Raw genomic sequence first — 9,570 nt, 5'->3', positions numbered from 1 at the left:
GCCTCACGATTCTTCAACGTGTTTTGCAAGCAATGTTGAAGAGGGCATACCGTGGAACTCGAAGTGGCCGATGCTCTGGCCCGGAGCGTCTCGGGCAGCGGCGCTGCTGAAGCTGCCCCGCAGGGTCTTGCCCTGGCTGCCCCGCGGCCACCAGCAGCACACGAGGGCCACCGCCAGGAGCCACAGCCCCCTCATTCCCCGCCTCCCGCTCCTCATCGGCACCCCGAACCCTAACAGCCTGAGTCTATCAGCCCCACGTCAGCAGCCGGGAAAGGGGTGGGACCAGTGCTGCCGGGAGACTGACAGCCAATGAGGAGAACCCGTCTTCCACGAGTAGACGGTATCCACCAATAAGAGGCCGAGGTGGGCGGGACGCGCAGATGTGCGCATCCCATCACTCCTTTGCTTTTGGCTAGTTCCCGCCTTTTTTTCCTATGGGAATCGAGAGGATTTGGCTTCGGGTTGCGGAAAAACTATAGTCCTCCGGACTCTGGCGTGGCACACTACTACGCATGCGCAAACTCGCCGGTTTGGGTGGGTTCTTGAGCTGATTGTGGAATTCAGGAAGAATTGAGAAACTTGTGATAGTTACGCTTATGGTCAAGAGAGGAAAAGTCCATGTTCTTAGCTTTTTCGCCCTCTACGCCTATATAATCTACTGGATATGTCCACTTTAGTATCTCAAAGACACTTAACCTGTCTAGAGTTTAAAGCATGACTTTTCTTGGCCCGAACTTATTTCTCCATCGTAGTTTCCCTGTCTCCTTGAATTAGATCTTCACTCAGCAGGCCTGACAACGGGGAATTGCAGGGTCCATCCTTATTAGGCCCTCACAACAAATGTTTATTGGCTCCTCTTCTGGTGATTGTAGGAAGCCGTAGCAACAAGCATATTCAGGGCATCACTTAGTTGGCCTACGGCAATTGACCTCCTTCCAGTCTGACTTCTAACTGGCGGTGTCTGTCTCTATTTTAGAGCCACAGAACGCTGTAGGTAACAGTTTGGTTACATTACTTTCCTTCAAAGACCCTCCACTGCCTTTAGTGCACAACCCAAACTCTTCCGATTATAGATCGCAAACCTTTCACATCTCCATCTTTCAACTTCTAATCGCCATCCCTACCTGTTCCATAAATACACCAAGTCTCATCTTTAGGCCTGTACCATTTGCAAATCCCCTAGCTGGAATACTTCTGCTTGTCCTACCACATCTACATCCCCTTCTTTTCCTACTATATTCCCTTTCCCCCAATCCACTTTAAGAAGCCTTTCTCAAACTCCCAAGTCTGTGATAAATGCCCCTGGAACCAGAATTCCTCACTTTCCTATCAAGCTCCTGCCAATATTTTGAATTCCTATATAGAATACTGGAACCAAACTTATCATATCTACAATTTGCAGTCTAACTAGAAGTATAGTCTTCTAACAAGTAATAGCCTGAGCCAATCACAATACGTGAATTTCAGCCAGTCACAGGCTGCCACTCTCAAATTCTTTGCTCAAATAAACTCTAATAAATTTAATGTCTAAAGATTTTCCCCCCTTTAATAGTGTTTTTTTGTAAGCCAAGGAAAGAGATAAAATTCATCCTGAAGGAAAAGCAGTACGTGGATAGTCTTTGAATGTTGTGAGGCCTTCTCTTCTGTCCCTTGTCTTTCTTCTCTTGATCAGCTTTGTTTTTCTCTATCACTAAAGACAGGTTTTTGGGTTCCTCAGTTTATTTAAAAGAATATGGCCACAAACAAGAACTAAATAAGTAGGTCCTCAGAGAACAAGAAGAGCAAGTAAATCGTACTAGAGCATTAGTACACCAATTTGAAATATCAAGAAAAAGCTTCAATTGACCTAGAGTAAGACAAATGTCCATCCTGTAGCCAGCCTGTCATAAACCAACTTGATGGATAACAAAGGATAGGTGATTCGGGTTTTTTAAAAGCTGTAAGAATCCATTCCAAATATTTTGGTCCTCATTCCATGATAGGCATTCTTTTTAAAGATAATATATCTATCATACTTTAAAAGTCAGAAAATCTCATGCACATTTAGATTACATCTTTTTTTTTTTTGGGTGGTACTGGGGATCGAACTCAGGCCCTTGTGCTTGCAAGGCAGGCAGTGGAACCACTAAGCTAAATTCCCAGCCCAAGATTACATCTATTTTTTCTTATTAAACAATACAACAATTATCTAGTTAAGACATCATGGAATTTAAGTGTCATAGAGTATGTACATTTGAACTTTTTGTATGTTATCACTTTGCCCTCAAAAAGGTTAGCCCCACATATATTGAGTATTCCTATTCTCTTTAGGCTTTTTCCATTATGGAGGGTTATTTATTCATCAGCTTAAGAACACTTACTGATCATTTATTCTGTGCTAGGCCTTGGCCTGAGGACTTGGAAATAAAAATAAAATGAATCTTAAGTAAAAGCCCCTACCTCCAGGAAGTAGAGACACTGGACACAATACATATGCTGATGAGTGCCATAATGAAAAATAAAGAAAGGTAAGATGGTTCTGCAGGGATAGGGTAGAACTAGCTATTTCAATTGGGAGTGGTCAAGGAAAGACTCTAATAGGATGACATTCAAGCTAAGAATTGAAGAATTAAACGCTACGCAGACATCAGAGGAAAAGGCTTCAGGGCTGGGGAAGTAGCCCTCTTGGGCATTTCAAGAGAGAGTAAGGAGGACCTGGAGACTGTGACAGAGTGAACAAGAGGGAGAATAATAGTGTAAGACCCAAGGGTAGGATCTGAGGAAAATCCTTATCATAACTGCAAGTAGGTTGTGCTGACCATAATGATATTAACAATAAAAGGTAATTTTTCTATTGCAACTCCCATGTCCGCAGTGCAAGAACAGGACACCCCACAGCTCTTAGCTGAAGTGGTGTGTAATCTCTGGAAAAAGCCTAAGTACAAGAATGAAAAGAAAGCACTCATTCAAAACTCTGAGCTTCAGCGTATTTAAGTGATGCCTTACCCAGGCTGGTGACACATGCCTAGAAAATATAATTTCTTACCTCACTAACCCGGAAACCCCATTGATTCTTAGCCACCCCCCTCCCCGCAATGGCCGAGAACCTGCGCCTGCGCGGTGGCACAGCACGACCGCGCCCCGCCCATCAGTGGGCGGGGAGAAAGCAACCTCGGCTCCTACTCCGGAAGCCGCTGGTGACTGCGCCGTAACAAGTCCAGGGAGCGAGGCGTGTCGCAAAAACGTCTCCGTGGTACTTCCCTCCGGTCTTCAGACGCGGCGCTTTACGGTGTTAGACACTGCCGAGCTGGGAGATGTCGGCGGCTGGCCGAGCGGAACCCCTGGGTCTACCTGGCAGCTTTGCGAAGCGGGTCCTGGTGACCGGGGGTGCTGGTTTCATGTAGGTAACGGCGCCGCCGGCGGAGCAATTCCGGCCCAGAAGCCCCAAACTTCCCTCTGCTCGCCCTTGCAGTTTGGGTCCAGCTTCGCTGTGGTCTCGTAAGGGCGGGTCAAATGAACCGCGCGGACCCTCTTTTTTCCTCTCCCTGGCCTGCCAGAATGTAGTTCCTTTGAAAGTACCACTTCTTTGAGATGCCTGCTAGCCAAAGCAAGAGTACTGTCATACTGTCCCCCGACCTCCTCACTGCCCCAGATACCGCTCATCGCTCGGGGGTGAGCACACTTTACAGTTGAGTTTTCGCCAACTTCCTGCCAGCCGAACACCATTCCCACCATGGTGATGCACAGTCACCCCCACAACGGCTTGGGGATTATAAGAAGATCTATTTGCTCAGCAAATTTAAGGATCCTGTTGTTGGGCCAGGGATTTAGCTCAGTGGTTCCGCCGCCTGCCTCGCAAGCGCAAGGTCCCGAATTCGATCCCCGGTACAAAAAAGAAAAACTGTTGTTGTTTCTAACCTATACTAGATGTTTATCGCCTCTGTCTCATACCTTGCAGCAAGTCCTTTCTGCTCTACAGTAAATCCTTAAAGCCACCACTTCTCACCCTCCTGTTCCCACCCAAGCCCACGTCGCTGCCTTCGTGTGCCTAGACGCCTCTGTAGCTTCCTGATTGGTCTTTCTGCTTCGACACTTAGTGCTTTAAAGTCTCTTTCTTACACAGAAGACAGTGTTTTTTGTTGCTTTGTTTTTCTAGTAAATCAGATCATGTCAGTGCATAGAATTTTATTCTAGTGGTTTGTATCAGAATAAAGCCCAAAGTCTTTTCCACATCTAGAAGACTCAAGTGTCCAAGCCATACTTTTACAATCTGATCTTTTGCTATTTTGTACGTGCCGGGCTTACTCATGTGTTTTGCAAAACACCGGGCTCGTGCTCCCTCCTATCTTGAGGTCTTTGCCCTTGTTCTTTCCTTACTTAGCTGTTTGTTCCACTTCACTGACGCTTTACTCACATCCTAGAGGGTCCTTACTTGATGCCCCCTATCTAAAGTAGCCCCTCTCCCAGCTAACCCACCTCTCCCTACCTGAAATTATATTGCGTATTTGTTCTGATTATTTGCTGCCTCTGTCCCCATTCTAGAATGTAAACTCCAGGAGGGCAGCGAGTAATGTTTTCTAAGCACCTGGAAGTGTTGAGCGGGTGCATGCAGGAAAAGTAATGGTGAGACTCTATTGCCTGTGAGGAACTCAGCGTCTAGTCAAAGAAGAGAGAATGTGGGAGTTCTTGTTTATTGCTCATTAGCACATTAAGTGGTCTTCTAATCTAACGGTCACTTGGCTGCTGGTATCAGGCAGGCAAGTTTCATAAGAAAAGGAAGTATGGACAGGAAAGGGCAGTACTAGTATGAGTACTGGTGCAGTGAGGGCATGTCCTAGAAAGTACTGTGAAGGGGCTACCAAGAACACACTCTGACTCCTGGGCACCCAGAATTGTTTATGTGGTACTGGGGATCATCTTGCTGAGATTTGCCTCTGGTTCCACTTAAAGGTCTTCTGGAGCCCAGAAGCCAGTATGGATCTCCAACTCTGGATGGTTTCAGCTATTATTGGACTTAGAAACCTGGAATCAGTTCAGGATTCCTGTAAGATTCTAATATACAGTACCAAATTCACATAACAAGACACAGCAATTGTGGAACATTCTATAAACATTGTAACTGATTGTACTTAGACTAATTGAATTTTTTCATACTTATATCTGCAGTTCCTGAAAAGGCATGATAAGTGTCAGAACAATTGCTCTTAACACCTGTTATGTTTTTCATCTTGCTTTATTCTCACGCTCCAAATATGCATGGACAGAAAAAAACTTATTTTTTTCTTTATCCCCAAGGCCAGTAAATTTTGTTTGTGTAAAAGGAGTGTAAGAGTTGTTAGTTTATGGATAGAATTAGTTTATAGATACTGTTGAAAAGTTTAGGAAAAAATATGCATGTGTGTACATTTAGTGTAGTTATATTTTTTCTATTATGTGTGAAAAACTTAGATATGTTTGAATATTTTCCTAAAACTCAACAGTTTTGAAAAAAAAACTCAGAAATTTAAGAATATGAAATATTTCCACTCACAGGATAACTCTTTTTTTCTTATAGTGCGTCACATGTGATTGTCTCTTTAGTAGAAAATTATCCAAACTATATGATTGTAAATCTAGACAAGGTGAGTTTTGTAAAATTGTAATCTTTGTGCAATGAGGTTATATTTCAATCTTTTTATGTACTAGAATTCTATTATGCTGATATTTCAGTATTTTATTTAGTTATTGTAACAGTTTAGGGATCTGTACAGTTATGTGCTTATGTTGCTTTTAATCTTACATAAAATCTTTTGAACTGTTTTACTATGCTAGTTTAAAGTCAAGTGTTGAGTACAATATTTTTACCAAAAAAAATCACATTTTCTAAATTCAGTATTTAGTGTAATGTGATTATGAATCTTTTTGGTATAAACATGCTTGATTTGTGTTCCATTACTTAAGGATTTAATTATGGTACTGCCACCTCTGGAAAATTATATATTTTCTAAATTAGAAAGCAAATTTAATTTTTAGCTTATTGTGGTAATTGAAGTCTTCCTGAAGGATCTTAGAGCCACGGTTGGTGATCACTGGATTTTTTTAATGTAATGCAAAGATGCAAATAGCCAACTTAATTTTATAAATCATAATGGCAAAAATATACAGGCAAAAAATAACTTCTCACTTTTAGGAATTTTTGCTTTTTCTTACTGTTGTAGGCAACAAGATTGATTATTACCTTTTTTGCCCATCTGTACGCTAATTTACCAACAATTAACGTGGGGCTGAATATAGTGAATTATAATGTGTTAAGCAATTATATCTTTAATGATTAGTTCCTTTTTTGTGAGGAATGATGCATTTTTCTAGCCTCCAGTGTCTGCAGGCAAATTTGGGCAGAAGTTTGTTTTAGAGATTTATAAAAAGTTTTGGTTTTGAGTATTTTGTTTTCATATTTTGAGAAGTTAACAAAAGCACTTGTTTTTTGCTTTTAAAATGTCAGAAGCTTAAAATGTATAAAAACAGAGCAAGCACACATAAGAGGACATGTTCTTGTATTACAGTAATTAACTTCTACAGTCCTTGTTATTGTGCAGAAAAAGCTAATACCACTTTTTATGTCGCCTCCCACTGTGCTCTTATTTTAAGCTGGATTACTGTGCAAGCTTGAAGAACCTTGAAACCATTTCTAACAAACAAAACTACAAATTTATACAGGTAATGAAGTTTTAAAATTATTGTACTATTTCTGCTATTTTAAAGTTGTCTCCCTCCCCCTTTTTTAAGATAGGGTCTCACTGTGTAGTCCAGGCTGGCTTTGAACTCTTTATGTAGCCCAGTAACCCAGGCTGGTCTCAAAGTTGGACTTCTTCTCCAGAATAATGGAATTTCAAGCTTTATTTTGCATTTCTAGTTATGCAGAAATTTCTATTTTGTAAACATGACAGGGGCTTGGAAGGCAAACTTACTGAGGACCTTTTAAAAGACGAGGTACTTCGGGAAGTACCATGTGCTCTAAAGAATAGTACTTTCACACTACATAAAAGCTTCATATGATTTTTGAATCTTGAAGATTCTATGAGTAGCTGATAGAATTTCCGTAGTTTGTAACTTTAAATCCTCATTAGCCGTTAAGAAGGCCCTTCTGGGATTTGAAGTGAAGAGTGTGAAGTGTGTTGTTACCGGGAAGGCCAGCCAGACCACAACGCTCATAGCAAAGACTTTCCCTGAGAAGTCAGACTGCCTCTCGAGGGCTGATTATTACTATCCACTCTTAGGCAAGTCCGAAGTATAAACCACAGGACCGTTCATTAATTCACAAAGGGAAATGTTACTGTCAAATAAAACTGCGTCATGATTTATGTTGATTTCCTAAAATGTGATTTTATAAACTTTTTTCATAATAAAAACTTTAAAAGTATACTAAAAAAAATTCATAATTATTTGTGAAAGTGTTTTCTTCAGTTACCATAGATTTGTGAAAAATCACATATTATTAGAAGGACTAAATGTACATATAAATTTAAGTATCATTTAATTAGTTGTGATAAAATGTTTCCCAATGCCATTCTAGGTATGCTTTAAGTGTATTTTAGTAACGATTCTTTCAAAGGTATATCTTTAATGCTGGAAGACTTCCTTATTGAAGTTTTTGATAAATGATTATGATCTTAGGTTGAGAGAATGTGCATACTAGCAGGTATTTAGTTGTTGCTTAATATTTGCGAAAAATTTTTGAGTTGAAGGTGCCTTACATTCTAAGATGGTGAAGCAATAACATCATTAACTACTTGCCTAACCACTTGAATTTTCAAGATGCTTTTTTGAACTGGGAGGTGGGAGATAGGAAAGTGTTTTAATAAAAATGATTATTATGAATGAGAGTGCTAAAAGAAAGCCTAGCTTTTCATGTTTGCCTTTTCATATAGGGTGATATATGTGATTCCCATTTTGTGAAACTGCTTTTTGAAACAGAGAAGATCAATATAGTATTACATTTTGCTGCACAAACACATGTAGGTAAGCACTGTTTTATTTTACAGTTGTGACTAACATTTTTCCTACTGACAAAGTCCAGCAGTGGGATTGTATTAAGCAGATATTTAACATCCACCTTTGAAAGAGGATATACATGCTACACCAGAAAAACAAGATGTGGTCACTGTGTCATTGATATACTTGGTATGATGTAGCTCACTGTTAGTAGTGTGGGTTGTTACATAACCTTGAATCTATCTTAAAACTTTGAACTGCTCCATAATCATGACAGTGATTACTTCCATGGGGGCGGAATAAAGGAATAGTTCTTCAGCTGTGGTTTTTACATTGTTTTCTTAGATTTGGTAGTGGGTATGCAGTGACATTATATTATTATCTATACCATTCTTTTCATTTAAAGTATTTGCTAATCAGTCTAACATTTCTACTGTGAGATAAAGCATACATTCAGAAGAATGTGGAAGTACAGTTAAATAAAAAATGGTAATTTGGGCACCCATGAAGCTTTCGGTCAAACAGAAGACACAGTGTTGCTTAATGCTCTTGAGTAGTAGTAGTGCCACTGCCCCTGCCTGATTTAAAATTATAATTTCCTTTGCTTTTCTCTACAGTTTCGCTATCTATATATTTACCCTTAACATTATAGGTTAGTTTTGGCCATTTAAAAAAATACATAAAACTACACATAAATTTTTTTGGACTTTTTCAAAATCCACATAGTGTCTTCCATGTAGTTGGGTGGCCATATAGTATGTTCTTTTTCAGTACTGTACAATATTCCAATTTAAGAATATCCCACAGTTTGCCCATATATTTTATCCTTTGTGGATATTTGGACAATTCTAAACAGTACCACCGCAAACATTCTTATGCATGTATCATGGTAACACACGAGCATGCATCACTTTCTGGCATATAGATTTGCATATTTCAACATTAAGATGTCAAACTATTTTCCAAAGTATATCTTTTTCCACTCCTCAAGGAATGTATGACTTCCTGTTGCTCCAGATTTTGCCAAAGGTTAGTTTTGTCAGATTTTCTATTTTTGCCAAGCTCAGAACTGCAGTAGTCTCTCCCTTTTTTGTTTAATTTATATTTTCCCTGATCGCTAATAAGATTGAACACCTTTTAAGTATTTTTTTGGTAACTTGGTTTTCTTTTGTGAAATGCTGTTGAAATCTTTTATCTATTTTTTAATCGGATTATATACTTTTATTGTTGAAAGACATGATTCAATGAGAAAAATAAGAAGTAGGTATCTCCAGTGTATTTCCAGTAAGTTTAGTCTTTTATTTATTTTTATTTTTTAGGTACTAGGGATCAAACTCAGGCCTTGGGCTTGGGAAGTAGGTGTGGTGCCACTGAGCTAAATCCCTGGCCCTAGCCTTTCGTTTATTTATTTATTTATTTATTTTATTTATTTTGGTACTGGGGATTGAACTCAAGACCTTGCACTTTTGAGATAGGCAGTGGAGCCACTGAAGTAAATCCCCTACCCCCTAGCCTTTTATTTTTATGAAGTGATCTATCTGTGTTGGTGATGTATAGTACCTTGAAGTCTGGTGTTTGATATTAACATGGCTCTCTCACCTTCACATTAATTATATGTCT

At 39.7% G+C, this 9,570-nt stretch overlaps 2 protein-coding genes across 6 annotated transcripts in view; one reads left to right on the top strand and one right to left on the bottom strand.

Moving 5' to 3' along the window:
* The window catches only part of Gpr180 (G protein-coupled receptor 180), a 22,447-nt gene extending 22,188 nt beyond the window's left edge, over nucleotides 1–259 (bottom strand). The window contains exon 1 of the mRNA XM_010630703.3: nucleotides 51–259. Within this exon, the coding sequence (XP_010629005.1) occupies nucleotides 51–216 (166 nt within the window). The 5' untranslated portion in view covers nucleotides 217–259. The remainder of the gene's footprint in view (nucleotides 1–50) is intronic.
* Nucleotides 260–3,186: 2,927 nt separating this feature from the next.
* The window catches only part of Tgds (TDP-glucose 4,6-dehydratase), a 19,061-nt gene continuing 12,677 nt past the window's right edge, over nucleotides 3,187–9,570 (top strand). For 4 of the 5 annotated variants that reach the window (XR_004516104.1, XR_002025568.1, XR_002025567.1 and 1 more), the window contains exons 1-4: nucleotides 3,187–3,379; nucleotides 5,534–5,600; nucleotides 6,607–6,675; nucleotides 7,887–7,977. Coding sequence is in view for 2 of the 5 variants with exons in the window: in XM_010630682.2 (XP_010628984.1) it covers nucleotides 3,294–3,379; nucleotides 5,534–5,600; nucleotides 6,607–6,675; nucleotides 7,887–7,977 (313 nt within the window). In the remaining 3 variants the exon portion in view is untranslated. Of the gene's footprint in view, nucleotides 3,380–4,529; nucleotides 4,603–5,533; nucleotides 5,601–6,606; nucleotides 6,676–7,886; nucleotides 7,978–9,570 lie in introns of those variants that run through there. The other variant, XM_033760934.1, reaches the window with a different exon arrangement.

The sequence above is a fragment of the Fukomys damarensis genome, unplaced genomic scaffold (genome assembly GCF_012274545.1).
Source record: "Fukomys damarensis isolate Sample0158 unplaced genomic scaffold, DMR_v1.0_HiC HiC_scaffold_6, whole genome shotgun sequence".
Taxonomy (NCBI): Eukaryota; Metazoa; Chordata; class Mammalia; order Rodentia; family Bathyergidae; genus Fukomys; species Fukomys damarensis.
This window is presented reverse-complemented; position numbering and strand designations above follow the sequence as displayed.